Here is a 17,056-nt window from a genome sequence, read left to right on the forward strand (position 1 = left end):
TACTAATTATGTTGCAAACCTTAATTACATACTACGCTATCTGACAGAAATTCCTTCATAGCGCTGATGAGCTGCATCTCTAAGTTTGAATTGATTGTAAGCAATACTTATAGTGGCCATAATGGCAGTAGTACCAGTGTAATAGAGGTACTTCTTCTGGGCAGATTCACCGCAGTCTTATTAGGAGACAGTTTTATAATCCCTACTTTATAAATGAGGAAACAGGCATGCAGTGGCTCACTAATGTCCCCTGTCACGTGGCTGGCACTTAGAGAAATCCATTGTGTAGAATGTCCAAAAGACAGAGATAGTTTATTACCAAAATCAATTCTTGTGCTTCATGAGTAACTGCATGGAAACAGTTTATGTAAATTGTATTCTTTATCTTTGGGCCTTTGTTGGAATTGGTAGAGTTGAATGTTGGAGAATAGTTTGGAGCATTTTATTTTTGTTGCCATTTGTTTTATTTATTTACTTTTATTTATGTACTTTGTTTGCTGTTATTTTTCAAAGAAGTTGATGGAGAAAGCACTGAAATGTTTACCAGCTTTTAAAATCATCCATTTTCCAGGTATTCATGCAGTTGGTTTCCTAAATGGAAGACTGTCTACATAGAGATCTGATGAGAAAGCAAGTGCTTTCTCAGTATGCTAAAATATTAAAAGTAGTAAACACAGGCAAAAATTAAAAACCTATCAATTACATTAATATTTAAACAAGTTCATTCTACAAGTAGAATAAATGGAAAAAAATTAGATTTCTCTTTGAGGAGTAAGCAAAATGTCTTGTGATGCTACAAAAATAATTGAATATAGAGAAGATCATCAAGATTAACAATTCAGAGGTTTGTCTTAATTCCTTACGTGATCAAATGGGCACATTGGACAACACCTGGCCAGAGGTTTACAGGTCGAACCGCAGGAGGAAAGGAGGCTAGAGTCCTCCATGACACTTCCTACGGCAGAAATAAGTGTTTTTACTAATTGAAGAGCTGAACTGTTCTGCTGAAATGCAAATGACCTGATATTGGTCATAGTATTTTTCATTTGACAAGTTTTAGAGGTCATTCCTAGAGTTTTTTTTTGTTTTTTGTTTTTTTTTTTTATATGGTGAAAAAACATATATTTAGAATTAGCCAGCTGGACTCTGTTCAGATGATCCCAATTTTGTTGGCAACGTCCAGAGCATCATAGTCAGGAGCCAGCCGCACATACGCCTTCTTCTCTCCGTCAGGTCTGATCAGGGTGTTGACTTTGGACACATCAATGTCATAGAGTTTCTTCACAGCTTGTTTGATCTGGTGCTTGTTGGCCTTGACATCCACAATGAACACCAGTGTGTTGTTGTCTTCTATCTTCTTCATGGCCGACTCCGTGGTCAGGGGGAACTTGATGATGGCATAGTGGTCAAGCTTGTTTCTCCTGGGGGCGCTCTTCCGAGGGTATTTGGGCTGCCGTCGGAGGCGTAGCGTCTTGGGCCGCCGGAAGGTGGGGGACGTGCGGATCTTCTTCTTCTTGTGGCTGTGGACGCCTTTCAGCACTGCCTTCTTGGCCTTCAAGGCCTTCGCTTTGGCTTCGACTTTAGGAGGGGCAGGAGCTTCCTTCTTCGCCTTCGGCGCCATCTTGGTGAAAAGCGGTCATTCCTAGAGTTTTAAAGATATGCTGTAATTGGATGGAAGAACTTTCTCTCTGTCTCTCCCGCTGACATTCTGGAACTCTACCTGTGAAATAAAATATTTTTTAAAATATGCTATAATATGTAACATGGAAACTTTTATCTTAAATATTTCAGTTATTCACTCCTCTAAAATTTTAAAACTAATAGTATTATTTTGAATATTAAATTTTTCTTAAAATTTCAACACACACAATCTGGATAACTTTGAAAATTCCACACTCTAAAAGCAAAGTTCTTTTCAGGTTTTGCCTGGGTATTCAGATGTTTTTGTGTGTGTATTTTTTGGTAGTATCAGGAAGCTCTAAGAGTTATAAATCAAATCTTGGTTCATGAGATAATCTCAAAGGATGCAGAAGAATTGCACCCCTTCTTTTGTACTGGTGAGGCATTCATTCTTTAGCATGAGAGACAAGCTCATGTTGAACTTTTTTTTTTTTTTTTTTTGACAGGCAGAGTGGACAGTGAGAGAGAGAGACAGAAAGAAAGGTCTTCCTTTGCCATTGGTTCACCCTCCAATGGCCGCCACGGCCAGCGCACCGCGCTGATCCGATGGCAGGAACCAGGTACTTATCCTGGTCTCCCATGGGGTACAGGGCCCAAGCACTTGGGCCATCCTCCACTGCACTCCCTGGCCACAGCAGAGAGCTGACCTGGAAGAGGGGCAACCAGGACAGAATCCGGCGCCCCAACCGGGACTAGAACCCGGTATGCCAGCACCGCAAGGCGGAGGATTAGCCTAGTGAGCCGCGGCGCCGGCCTCTCATGTTGGACTTTAACAGTAAATTGGATAGAAATAAGCATGCCAACAGAGGACAAGATTTTAACAAGTGACTACTGCTCCTTGTTTTACAGCACATTTTTGTTATAATCCGAATGCAGTGAACAGAAGAGAATCATTGTCATAAGGCCAATGTTGCATTCTTGTGACTATACAGAAAGTTTCATCTGGCAAGAGCAAAGCACCTAGAATAGGTTAAAGCCTTGAATGTAAAATGTCCATATGACTGGGACATTGAGATGTTACTCTGACAGAATCACAGTAGCACCTGCTTAGTCCATTTGAAACTTAAAGTCCCCAAGTAACAGAATGGTCACACCAATTCAGTATTTTCTACTCACAGAAGTGTAGACATAAGGAACATATACCCAAATATAGCTGCTGTGTTTTTATGAAAGAGGAGACCTTTAGTTATTCTAGACACGTAGACTTAGTCATTTTAAAAGTAGACTTCATGGAGACTTAAGAAATATGGCTTGAATAGAACTATATCCATGGGTGAAATATGGAACCACTACAAAAGCTTCTCCCTGCTAATGACAGGTATTCTGGAATGTTTGATGTGCCTTTTGTGGTCACTGGGGTACCATTTAGAGCAGAGAGACAAATGATTTGCAGTATGGCACACAGATGAAGGTCTCAGACCTCCTTTTTACCATTGGGAGAACACAACTTTATTTCATTACTCATGTCAGTTAATCTTTGAGTTTGATCATATTCCTATAACTCTAACTGAAAGATATACAATGTCATAAATATTCAAGTTTATATTTTGTCTGATGCCTTTGAGTGACTCAGCTACTTTACCATTTTCCAGATAGAAACACACTAAAATTTGAGCATCTGTAGTATACAGTTTTGAGATAATAAATCCAAAAATGGCACTTCTTAAGAGTATAATTACTTAGTTAGCATATGATTTAATAAATATTGACCACGTGGAAATGAATGATTTGTTGAGAACTTCACAGTATTAGTGACTTAGCATCCTTAAAATGAGTCAAACAAACTGTGTTTGCAATGGCGCACATTGTGTAATTTAAATGAACATAAAGGAAAAATAATAATCTTGTTATATCTAAAAATGAGTTTAGGAAGAAACAATGAGTGCATAGAACTCATAGTCTACCTATTTAGAGTGATAATCAAAGTAGTAATGATGCTGTATTAGATTCCTGAGGCTTATGTAGCGAATTACTACAAACTAGGTGGCTTAAAATGAAGGAAATCTATTTTGTCACCCAGAAGTCCTAAATTAGTATCTTTAGGCTCAATCAGTCATCAGTGGGACAACACTCTTGGAGGTTCTGGGGGAGAAGCCATTCCTAGCCTCTTCCAAGTTTTAGGTGCTTCTACATTCTTCTGTTTGTGGCTGCGCTACTCCAATCTTCACTGCTGTCTTCACATTGTCTTTTCCTCTGTGTGTGTGCATGTGTGTCAGCTCACTCTGATTCCCTTATTAAAAACATACTTGTGATGGCATTTTAGGATCTCTCTCGAAAACATGGGGTAGTCTTCCTATCTCAAAATTTTATTGCTAAGACTCCTTTCCTAAGAAGGTAACATTTACAAGTTCCAGGGATGATATTGTTGGTGGACTATTTGCAGCCTACCATGGAGAAGTTAACCAGTTAGGTTGTCACAGTATATCTTGGCCATGCACATAGCCAACATGGCCTTTGATAAGGGGTAAGATTGAATTCCAGCCATCCTTTCTCCTCCTCTCCTTACTCAACTCTATCCCAATCCTACTCCTAATGTGGTTTCTTCCTAGATGTGATGTGAAGAGCAGTAAGTGAGTTTCCTCTTAGAGGAAAAACCATGAGAGATTGATAGGCTCTGTATCTCAAAATAAATAAATAAATAAGCAAACAAGCAAGCAAACCCATCTGTCCTTCAAAGATGACACCTGTTACCTGGACTGACCCCTTTATTCCATGCTCTGGGGCATGACATTCCACAAGGCCACTGAGGAAGCTCCGCCTGACCCAGGGAATCCTTGTGCTTGTTTTTGTTTCAGGAAATTTTCCAATAACTCTACTCCATGGACCTACATGGTGAGAGTCCCCTGCCACATACAGGGGCACAGATTGACCCAAGTGCCACTGAGGGAGATTATGAACCATCCAACTGTTGCTAAAATTCCCAGTCTCCTCCCTGGAATTTTTCCATGTCCCTCGCACAGTCCCATCTCCCTCCAGATAAACATACCTCACATGCATGGGGTGGATGCGTTGGGTCCTTTGAGAGGATGCAGCAAAGTGTTTGTGCTGGGGTGAAACCATCCTCTTGTCCTGTTCACACCTTTACCTTTGCCAAGCTAGTACACTATGGCTACGTTTCATTTATTGATAAACTTTACCGTAAGGGATATTTCTGGTGGGACAGTTAGCAACCCCTTTTCCCAAGAAGCTGTGTAAAAGTCCTGAGATCATGAAAGAGTAGTTTGGATTCATAACCATGTCTTTCCAAAATAAATATTTGGAATTGAACGCTTGATTTGTGTCAGGCACTAAGCAAAACATTTACCATTCCCGTTATCTCACTTAATCCTGTGCATTAAGATCTAATGTTATTATTATCATTATCATTATTTTCTGATGAGGAAGCTGAGGCTTAGAGGGCTGGAGTGACCTCACAGCGAGCTGAGGAGTTGACAGTTACATTGCAAATCAGCTGCAGAATTAGGATTTGGACCCAAGAGTCTGTCTTTCAAATTCATCTCTTAACCCCAAACATGCTGTCTCTTGGAGATAGTTACTACCTGGTTATGGTCTTGGTTTGCATCTAGAAATAGGTGTGAATAACCTTGGATGTGAAAGTATCCCTTGTCTGAGGAAGGGACTAAAGTAAGAAACAAAACATTCTCTTTTAAAACTGCCTTGAAATCCTCAGTTTGTTTCATGTCATGAAAACATAAACTGTGGTATTTTAGATCTTGTCATAACCTAAAAGCAGTAACAAACTCCCTTCTGCAAACAATTCTATATCGCACAGACACTTTTCCGCTCATATATTTGTTATATCAAATAAGTGTGTTATGGTAAAGCTTTTTTTGCCAGAAACCCCTGAATCATTATGTAAATGTGCATTGAGACCCCTGAGTTCATCTTCAGATCAGCGTTACCAAACCCACCTCTGGGCGACGGAAGCTGTTCTGAGCCACTCAGAGCCAGCGCCAGGATGCTTCGCCATCATCTGTGACCCACTGGGAGTTTCAAGTAACGCTGTATCCATTAAGGGAGGGAAATGGTAGAAATATGATCTTTAGGGTAATGACAAGTGAAATGGCAAATGATTCCTGCTGTAAAGGCAATCATTTTCCATTGGAGAAATACTAGCTATATTCATTCTTTGAGTGGCTTTCTTTTTAATTATTGTATAATTTCTAAAATTCTATACAATGTGTGTTACAGGTTCATTTATGGATATTTATGTCTTAATGAATCCTGACTGTACCTAAATCACTAGGCTTGCTGCAAAGCTCAGGAGTGTCTGATGGGAGTATTATTATTTGGAGATTTTCATAACGTTTACTTTTTAAAATTTCTGAGGAAGGATGTGTTTGGAATAGATTTAGTGATATGGTAGTATGCAAAAAGAGAGAGAATAAATGCAGAATTTTTCCAGCTCCAGTCTTTGGGCAAAGTGACTAAAGATAAGTGTTATTGACAGGGTGTCATCTCTTCTCTTACCAAGAGGTATATTGCACTCGAGTAGGGGTCCACAGACTTTCTTTGTAAAGGACTTGATGATGAATATTTTAGGCCCTGCAGACCCACTCAGACAAATGAGCTGAACAAATGAGAGAGGCCATGTTTCAATGAAACTTAATTTATGGAGCCTGAAACTTGAATTACATATTATTTTCATGTGTCACAAAGCATTACTGTTCTTTGAGTTTTATGTTCAACCATTTAAGACTGTAGTAACCATTCTTAGGTCACTAGGGACACAAAAAGGCCCAGGCTGGCCTTGGCCTGTGAGCCGTGGTTTCTCAAACCCTACATGCGAGGATGGCATTTTTGTTGAGGACTCCATCAGGTGAGGAGAATACTGAGAATAGCAAAGGAATCTGAAAACTTTTCTCAAAAATTAGTTTGTGTTCTTGACAGCTGTTTTCCCCAGAAGTTATAATCTCCCAAATCCTTAAACTTTGCTTTTTAGTTCCTGCTGTTTACACCAGCGCACTCTCTCACCTGAACCACCTGAACCACCGCTGTTGACCTCCTCCTGATCTTTTCTTAACCAACAGTCCAGTTGCAGCAAAGCATCCCAAGTGACTTTTAACAAATGCAAAATTCAGTGATGTCACACACACGAGCTGCAATCTTGGCAAGTTAACGAAACACTTCAAGACTCAATTTCCTCCTCTATAAATGGAAAGAATAATTATCCATGCTTCTGTGGTTTGATGTGAAGATTAGATGACTAATGATATTCAGCATTTAGCGTGAAGCCTATTGTAGCATTGCTGTTCTGAGAACCAGTGCTCATTAAATGGTAGCTGCCGTCATTGTCGTCACCGTCATCATCGTCATCATGGTCACTCCCCTAATGAAAATGGATTGCAAATAGAATAAAATCAAACTGCCTCACCTCTTATAGCTTATATAATCTACCTGCCTCACCTTGTTTGCCCTATGTTTGAAGCTTGTTGGGTTCAGACACCTGATCTTTCATTGGTTTCTCAAACACTCCAAACCTTTCAGGCCGTTTATGGCTGCTCTCCACAGCTCTTCCTATAACCAATTCTCAAATATCAAGTCTGCAAAAGACCTTCCCTGACCAATTATTTTAATACTGTTCCTCACAAACTCAAATCCCGGTCCATCCCAGGACTCTGCTTATTTCCTTTGTAGTACTTCCCATGATAGATTATTTGTTAATGTACTTATTTTCTGTTTTCTTGTTAGAATGTAACCTGCAGGAACAAGACAGGCTTGTCTCCTTCATGAGAGCCATGGTTTGAATGGGCTCTGGCTCCTGAACTTATGGTGGAGTTTAAACCCCCAAATCATAAATTTAAGGCACTAAGGAAGGTAGATGCTTTGTCCAGTGATGGTGTTCAGGAGGTAGCCTAGTGGGAGGTGCTTAGGTCATTAGGTGCACGCTCTTGGAAGGAGTGTCTCCAATGAGGGGTGGTTACATAACCCAGAGTGGGGCTCAGCTGTGCTTTCTCCCTACTTCCTGGGTTACCACGTGATTGTTTCTGTGTGCAGACTCTGCCATTCCCATCCTCCCACCTCACCTGGTAGCCAAACCAGTGAGCCTGCCTGATCCCGGATTGGGAACCTCCAAAATCATGAGCCAAAATAAGCCTCCTTCCTTTATAAGTAGTTTATTTTGGGTATTTGTTATTTGTGATGAAAAGCTAATATAACAACTCTATGGAAGTAGTGGTTTTCAATACATATTTAGTGAATGAAGCAAAGAAAAATGAATTCTCAGAGATATTTGCCAATTTTGTCTGGACTCTGAAACATTCATTTAAATTCAGGAAACTCTAGGTGATCAATCACTAGGCTCCCTCAGTATTCTGTCCATTTATTCACCAACCAAATCTTTTTTTTTTTTTAATTTTTTTTTATCTTTTATTTAATGAATATAAATTTCCAAAGTACGACTCATGTGTTACAATGGCTTCCCCCCCCATACCGTCCCTCCCACCCACAACCCCCCACTTCCCACTCCCTCTCCCCCTCCATTCACGTCAAGATTCATTTTCGATTATCTTAATATACAGAAGATCAGCCTAGCATACCTTAAGTAAGTATTTCAACAGTTTGCTCCCACACAGAAACATAAAGTGAAAAATAATAGATGATTTTTTTTAAATGATGATGAAATCAGAGAAGACCTATTGTCATGTTTAATCCCAGTGAGAGTCAAGTTGGGAATTGATTTTTTTTTTTTTTTACAGAAGATCAGTTTAGTGTACATTAAGTAAAGATTTCAATCGTTTGCACCCCCATAGAAACACAAAGTGAAATATACTGTTTGAGTACTCGTTATAGCATTAAGCCTCAGTGTACAGCACGTTAAGGACAGAGATCCTACATGAGGCGTAAGTGCACAGTGACTCCTGCCGTTGACTTCACAAATTGACACTCCTGTTTATGGCATCAGTAATCTCCCTATGCACCAGTTATGAGTTTCCAAGGCTATGGAAGCCCCCTGAGTTCTCCGACTCTTATCTTGTTTAGACACGGTCATAGTCAAAGTGGAGGTTCTCTCCTCCCTTCAGAGAAAGGCACCTCCCTCTTTGAAGACCTGTTCTTTCCACTGGGATCTCACTCACAGAGATATTTTTGCCAGAGTGTCTTGGCTTTCCATGCCTGAAATACTCTCATGGGCTTTTCAGCCAGATCCGAGTGCCTTCAGGGCTGATTCTGAGGCCAGAGTGCTATTTAGGACATCCGCCATTCTATGAGTCTGCTGAGCATCTCACTTCCTATGCTGGACCACTCTCCCCTTTATCCATTCTATCGGTTGGTGTCAGCAGATACTAGACTTGCCCATGTGCTCCCCTTGACTCTCAGTCCTTTCATTATGATCAATTTCACCAACCAAATCTTAAGGACCTTCTGAGTTCAGCCTGTGTAAAATAGAAAGGATCATAAACTTTAGTAATTGCTTTCAAGGAGTTTATGACATCTTTGCATAAGTTGTCATTTAAAAATACATATCAAAAATAGAAATCGACAAGTCCATATATTTCTTTGCTTGAAGTTTAAGTTTTAATTTCCTTTTTTCACCAAAGCATTCATCATATGGAATAGCAGGTCTAACTGGCACCACTGTTATTCAATAAACATTTATTGGGCATGAGCCAGCTCTTGTACCAAAAACTGAAATTCTAATTGTATTTTTCCCTGCTATACTTCCTTTTTAGGAGAAAGAAATAAATATCACCAGAACCAGTTACTGGGGATCCTGTTTTTAAAAATTTGCAGGCTATATTTTGGGATCAGCATACAAGTGCCATGCTCTGCTCCACTTTCTGTATGGACTGCAGTCCTGTAGGGATTCGTGCTGACACTAACACACTGCAAGGTCTTTGATCCAAGAGATATTCCATTTTACCCAGCGTGCTTACTAAGTCCAGAAAAAAGTGTCTTCCTTAATGCTAGTATTTATACATAATATAAATGTTCCTTAACACGTGCACATATGTGGGTGTGAGGGTTTTCAAAACTCATCATTTAAAGAAAAGAATTTGGCCTTTAAAGGAGTTAAATGGCCATAATCCAAAGACCTGGCATCCTCAGATACATGTCTCCTCTGCATTTCATGGAAGTTTGGCTTTTAGATGCATGATTACCAGATGTCCAATTGTGGACTTTGTTTGCAAATTCAACCCTCAATAGGTTATTTAGTTTCTTTTTTTCTATGTACTTGAAAGGCAAGTTACAGAGAGACGAGACAAGAGGAGAGGAGAGGAAAGGAGAGGAGAGGAGAGATAATGAATGAATGAGAATGAATATTCTGTCCCCTGGTTTACTTCCCAAATATCCACAATGGCCAGAGCTGGGCCCTGCTGTACTGAAGCCAGGAGACAGGAGCTTCTGGGTCTCCCGCATTTGGGCATCTTCCATAAGAATTGTGCATTTATTTAGAAACTGTTACCATCAGATGGCACAGCAGTGATACCTGCTTAGGCCAAGTCAGTAGACTTCTACAAAGTATGATTAATTCAAAGACTGAATGACTGCTTCTGCTATTTACCTAATATTACAAATGAGAAGGTTGTTAATTAAAGTTTCCTAAGTAGCTTAAAGCATAAATATTTATCCTGCTAAGAAAAGAAAAAAAAATATTCATGAGTGAAAGAATGTGGAGTTAATGGATGTAGTCTGAAACTGAAAAACACAAATGCACCTTCCTGGGGCTGGCCTGGGCCTGCCAGCTCCCTGCTAATGCACCTGGGAAAGCGGCAGAATTTGATACAAGTGCTTAGGCCCCTGTTCCCATGTGGGAGACCCAGAAGAAGCTCCAGGCTCCTAGCCTTGGCCTGGCCCACCTCTAGCTGTTGTGGCCACTTGGAGAGTGAACCAGTGGATGGAAGATCTCTCTCTGTCAGTCCCTCTTTCTCTGTAACTCTGCCTTTCAAATAAATCATCAAAAAATGTAGCTGATTAAAAAAAATGAATTCACCTTTATGATCTGCCAGTAACTGTGATCTTACGGCAATTCTATCTAAAAAAGATCTCTGTAATCATATTTCTAACACTATAGGAATTTGTTATGACTTACCTGAACACTGTTGGTGTGTTTTAGCTCAAATGAACATCTTTATTGGTCATTTTGCTAGTAATTATCCTGCCTCCTAAACTGCTTATGTAACCGCCACCAAAAGTATCAACACCTCTATGGAGAGATTTTTTTTCCTGTTTCTGGATAAAAAATGATAATGTAAATGATAGTATGTACTTCATGTTTTCAAACACTTTATCTTTTCCACCTTTCCACCCTTAAGGTGGAAGCTGACAGAAAAAGGAGGGTGAGAGGGAGAGAGAGAGGAATATAAACTAAAAGGCAGAATTATCCTTCTGATCTGCCTGGAACTTGGTGAATTGTTACTTCTCCAAAGAAGACTTTTCACTAAGCTCATTCCATGTTTTGGCTTCATTTTTTTTTATTATGCTTTAATTGGATTCTGATCTGAAATCAAATTTCAATCTGGCTTCCAGTGGAATTTGGCTTTCTCAGAGGGATCATAACCTTTTCCTATTTAAAAAAAAGATCAAGTTCACCTTCAGTTAAAACAACAAAAGAAAACTGGACAGAACTGCCAGTTGCCCATGAGTGACATTACCAGTTAGATGTGCGTGGGAAAGTTCAGCAGCTCTGGAACTGCTCTGGCTAGTGGCCCGGGGAACCATGGTGGGTGTGGCTGCGGATTTGTACACAAAAAGAAACATTTTTTTGCACCAAAAGCAACCAAGTTTTCAAATAGCTAAATATTGACTTACATTCTACTGTGAGTTAGGCACTATGTGAGACAAGGAAATTGCAAGTTTAGTCTTGTCCCTCAGAAAGCTTAGTTGACGTGTCATGGCTTTACAGTCTCAGTTGGCAACACGTACTTGTACGTGCACAGGAAGCAGACATGTTACCTGATTCTGTTCAATAAAAACACTTTACGTTTCATCCTTTAATCTTAACACGAGCTCTTCCACGTGGAGAACCAGTAGCCATCTTAGCTGCTGTTCAGTGACACTACAGAGCAAAGTCTGAGTGGCCAACATGAGGAGCCGTCTATTCTGATTCAGCAGCGGTGTAGTTACCAAATCATAGCTGGAGCCAGTTCAGAGATGGGCGCAAGATAAGGGCAAGCCACTGTTCCCGTTGCACTCAGAGGGGACGGAATTAGGGTGGCAGGGAACATTGTTCAGGTGGACTCAAGCAAGCAGCTTGCTTCCAGAAACGGAGTTCTTATGAGCTGGATGAAACAGGACCACTGACTGAGCATTTGAGAGAGACTGGAGAAGGGCCAGCAGCCACTGTGAAAGAACACACCCTGTGCAGGGCAGACATACATCCTTAGGAAGTTGTCTCTTAAAATGCACTTTGTATTTTGCCTCTGTGTAAATGTTAAATGGTTGCATTATAAACAAATAAGTTAGAAGTTATACTAAAAAAAACATAGTACACATGACAGTATGTTCTGAGTATTTGCAAATCACACTGTCCAGACATTTAAAGACAAAATTTAAGATGTTTATAAGAAACACTTTGTTTAAAAAAATGTTTATTTATTTGAAGGAGTTACAGAGAGAGAGGCAGAGAAAGAGGCCGATCTTCCATCTGCTGGTTCATTTCCCAAATGGCTACAGTGGTCAGCCCTGGGCCAGGCCAAAGCCACGAACTGTTTTTGATCTACCACACGAGAAACAGGGACTCAAGCACTTTTATTTCCCCAGGCACATTAGCAGGGAGTTGGATTGGAAGTGGGGCAGCCAGGACTCAAACTAGCACCCATATAGGATGCCAGCATTACAGGCGGCAGCTTTATCCTCGACACCATGATGCAAGTCCCAAGAACTAGCTTTTTAGAAAGTATAATTTACATGTTTCAACTTTTTATTTAAAGACTTAGTTATGTATATATGTATGTATGTATGTATGTATTTGAAAGGTACCGGAAGAGGGAAGGAAAAAGAGAGAGAGAGAGAGACTGAGATTAACCAAGTACTTGCAACAGTAGGGTCTGGGCCAGGCTGAAGCCAGGGCCAAGAAGTCCACCTGAGTCTGCAACAAGGTTGTTAGGAAGGCAGATACTTAGGCCATCGCCCACTGCCTTCCTGGGTGCCTTAGCAGGAATGCTGGACCAGAAGCAGAGTAGCAGACTAGCAGCAGGCACTCTGACACACACAGATGTCTCAAGTGCAATGCACCTGACCCCAGGTTTCAAGCTGTGACGAAGACCTAAGATGTGGACTGAGCTTGCATCTTTCAAAGTATCACTGGCAGATGAATCAGTCCTCACTAACAGATCTCTTCCAGCGTGCCAGCCACTTGACTGGGCGATGAAGACCCCAAGGTGAGTTACACGCCCTTTCCAGGAGCCCTGCCTACCCCGGCAAAGAGGCATGGAGACCTCCACTTCCTTCTAACATTCTGATACTCAAAAATGCAGGTGGAGCATAGAGGGAGAGGTAACAGTTTAGTCTGGAAGAAAACAGAGGTGAGAAAGCAATAAAATCAAGATAGGATATAGCTTGCAACATGTCTCCTTTAGAACAAAACAGAGACACATGAAAGTGTGCAAATGGAGAACAGTATTAAGGAGCGTTTGCACACATGAACTTTGAAAGAACCTGCAGGGTGACTTCTGTGGAGTCATTTGCATTGAGTTTCTTCACCTGTAAGATTGGGAGCGCTCACTCTTCCTCAGACACACACACACACACCCTCAGTTCAGGTGAAGGTTAAAGGAGAATTTGTGTGTCAGGTACTTTGGCCAGTGTTAGACATTCTTTTTATTGTCTGTGAAGACAATAGCTATAGCTAGGCGAGGAGAACATCTCAGAATACTCAGGTATCCCTAGAACATGAAGTGTGAATGGGGAAGCCAGGAAGGAAGAGGCCACACTGCGAAGTTCCTTTAATGCTCAAAAAGTTGCCATTTAATGCAACTGCAGAGGGAAAGCAGCCGCTTTTTAGGCAGGCAGGTAACATGCCTGTGTCTTTTAGGAAGTTGAGGACAGAGAAAATTAAAAAAGGTGTGAATCAGGTGGCTGTACCAGAGGACTTTCCCTGAGGGACAGTTTCTCCTATGAGGATGGTAGAAAAGCTTTTAGGATTCGAGAGTCGTTTTGAACGTTGTTGTTTCTGAGTTATCTATTCCTTCAATGTGTGTTTGAAGAGTTGTGCATGAATTCCTATGATTTTTGTCGATGTTAAAGTTTATTGTAAACCATTTCTAGCGTGCTGATGTCTTACTCACAACATGTTCACATTAAGCTGGCTTGCCAGAGCAAGCTGTGCTGCAAAGTGAGCTACCTGGGCACTAAGGCAGTCAAGGCAGCAAGAAAATAAAACTTTCCTTTGCATCTGACATCAGTGCGCTTTTGTGTATCGCCTCAACAGTTTCTCTTCACCACCGGAAGACATTAGACAGACATTGATACTCATAAACTCATGCATTCTTCAGAGGAAAGGAATTCCATTGTGCAAAATTTTAAATCATCAGTTTGGATGGATAACCTGAAAATTCCAAAGATGGATGAAATGAATTTTAAAAACATGTTAAAATACATGTTTATGCTAGTAGGAACAGAAACATTCCTTTTGACTCTTGATCTTACACAGAATATCACTGAGGAAGAAGGTAGAAAACACGGTGGATACCGAATAAGTGTAGATCTAGAAGTGAAAATGTGTTGTAATGTCTGGGTGAATCCATGTTTAGAAGGATAATTTATGTGCAAAAAGAATAGCAGAAACACTGATGGTTCAAATTTGTGGCAAACCTTATGCTTTTGTGCCCCCTAGTGGCCATTTACAGAATTGACCCATCCTAATGGAATTGTTCAAGAAAGTCAAGGATGAGCAAGCCAATGGTCTTAGACAAAAACTGCTCCCCTGAGGCCTTGAGAATATTTCCTTCTCTTACCTCACCTAAATGAGGGCAGAGAACTAGCAGACTGGAGAGATCCTTCAGACTTCTCCCAACAACGCAGAACGATTAGTTTGAAGTACACGTGGTTCTACGGATCATTCTTGAGTGCACCTTTCTTAGACACATGCATAGCAAGAGATTACCAGGCACAGAAGGGAAGCTTGAATTCTCAACTCAGTCAAAGGAATCTGCATTTACACACAGGACACTAAGCCTCTGGCCCTAGGGAAGCTGGCTGTTCAGCCAGCAGGCTCCTGGCTTGGAACCCTTGGGAGAAAGCAGCAGGTAGCTACCAGAATGCTGGAGATATGATGGCACATGGCTTCTGCAAGAATCCCAAAATCCAGTTCCATTGACAGAACAAGGAGGTTTCCTATAAAATCCTACGTGCATGGTTATAGTTAGATGAACTATCCAAATTAGAAAAAAAAATTTATTGAAGTTGAAATTACCTCTTTTCTCATCTTTACCTTTCTGTATTAGTTTAACCCCAGAATTAGATGGGATTAGTGGAACCAGGTCTGCAGATCATGTTAGATGGATTTTGATTCCCATTGCAAATGTGGCTAGAATTATAACATCTCTGGTTCCGTTTCTTCCATGACTTTCCATGGCCTTTATGTAATTGATGTAAAATCACTTTGCAGTGCTGTTCTAAGAATTAAGCACATTGATAAGTCTCTAAAACTTCAAAGTAGTTTCATGTGCACTCAGCAACTAACTGACGGCATTGTTGTGTAGTGAGTTAAGCTGTGTCCTTAACACAGCTTGGATGGCAGCATCCCATATAGGTGCTGGTTCATTTCCTGGCTGCTCCACTTCTGATCCAGCTCCCTGAAAACAGCACAAGGATGCCAAGTTCTTGGGCCCCTGAACCCAATTGGTAGTCCCAGATGAAGCTCCCGGCTCCTGGCTCTGGCCTGTCCCAGCCCCCGTGGATGTGGCCATTTGGAGAGTGAACCAGAGGATGGAAGATCTCTCCCTCCTTCTCTGTATGTGTCTTTCAAATCTTTTTTTTTTTTTTAAGAGAGCTTTCCAGAAAAGTACTTCTAAATACTCATCAATGTTTCATAAGCCAAAATTTGTGAGGGTGAGCATTGTGCTGCAGCAGGTTAAGCCACTGCTTGGGACTCCTGCGCTGTTGTTGGAATGCTTGCTTTGAGTCCTGGCTGCTCCATGCTTCCAACTAAATATGCTTAGGAGGCGATAGATGATGACCCAAGTGCCTGGGTCCCTGACACCTTGTGGGAGATGTGAATGGGGCTCCTGGCTTTGGCCTGGCCCAGCCCTGACTGTTGTAGGCATCATTTGGGGAATGAAACAGTGGATAGATGATCCTCTTCCCCTAGACTCCCATCTCTTTCTCTGTGTGTGTGTCTCCCACTCTCTGCCCCTCCTCCCCCCGCTTTTTCTCTGTGCCGTTCAGATAAATAAATACATCTTTTTTTTAAAAAAAATGAAAGTTTTCTTTTGCTCAGCAGACAGTCCCTTTTAGCCAGTGAGTTCCGATGCCGCACGGATGTGAATTTAATAGCCTAGAGATCCTGTTTCACTCTCTGCAAGAACAGATCCTATAAATTGCATTCTATGTGCCATTCCACTTCCTGTCCTCTGTGATGGTGAAGCAGAAAAACAGCTGTTGTGTGGGAACTGTTCGGAGCTGTGGTTCTCAAACCACAGGTCATGGAAGGGTGTCAATGTGGGCCCTGTTTCTCTTTCTTCCAAAATAGCACCCAAAGCTGTTCTGACCTGGCCTCCTTCCACCTCTGAGTTGTAAGCCTACTGAGGAGGAAGTTTATCCTACTTCCTTTTGTTGTATTTATTTATAATCGGGGGGGGAATAAATACATATCCTGGGAGAAGCTAGAGTTCTCTCAAGAAAGCTGCAGGGTACAAAAACATAAAATTCTGTTAGCCAAATTCTCTGGGTTAGAAGATTAAGATAAAAGGAATCTGATAGTCTTAGCGCTCTAGCAAACCACATCACTCTGACTTCCACATTTTGGTACGCTCACTTCCACCCTACTCCCCAATGCTTTGTATAGAGACTTCTATTTGATTATTTGCTATGGTGTAATAGAGATGGCAAGAAAGCAGTAACCTAGGTTGACAGTTACTCGGATGTTAGAGATGAGACAATATACACTGAATTGACAAGATCCTGCTTGTTACACTGAATGAGAGAAAATGGAAACATTCACACATTGGTTTGAGACAACCGACGAAAAGCTTGACCTTGAAGGTGACCCTGGGCTCTGTCCTGATGGGATAAATCCCATCGCAGGGGATATTTTAATAATGATAGTTTTGCTAGCCCTTCTCTCCCTTTCTCCTTTGTGCTATAGAGTTTACCTAAAGAATACAATGGCTGTTTTGCCTGTCATCCCAATGGCTTCTCTTGGGAAATTCATGGTTTTAAAAAAAATAGGTTGAGATTGTTTTTCATAACAACAGGATGGACCAGGATTCTTTAC

General features: G+C 41.0%; 2 protein-coding genes across 5 annotated transcripts in view; one reads left to right on the forward strand and one right to left on the reverse strand.

Moving 5' to 3' along the window:
* The window catches only part of PRKG1 (protein kinase cGMP-dependent 1), a 1,363,231-nt gene that overhangs the window by 1,268,704 nt on the left and 77,471 nt on the right, over positions 1-17,056 (forward strand).
* On the reverse strand, positions 1,120-4,317 carry LOC138845354 (large ribosomal subunit protein uL23-like). The gene has a single exon (XM_070057679.1). The coding sequence runs from the start codon at positions 1,619-1,621 to the stop codon at positions 1,151-1,153; it is 471 nt and encodes a 156-aa protein (XP_069913780.1). The 5' UTR covers positions 1,622-4,317; the 3' UTR covers positions 1,120-1,150.

Source organism: Oryctolagus cuniculus, chromosome 15 (genome assembly GCF_964237555.1).
Source record: "Oryctolagus cuniculus chromosome 15, mOryCun1.1, whole genome shotgun sequence".
Classification (NCBI taxonomy): Eukaryota; Metazoa; Chordata; class Mammalia; order Lagomorpha; family Leporidae; genus Oryctolagus; species Oryctolagus cuniculus.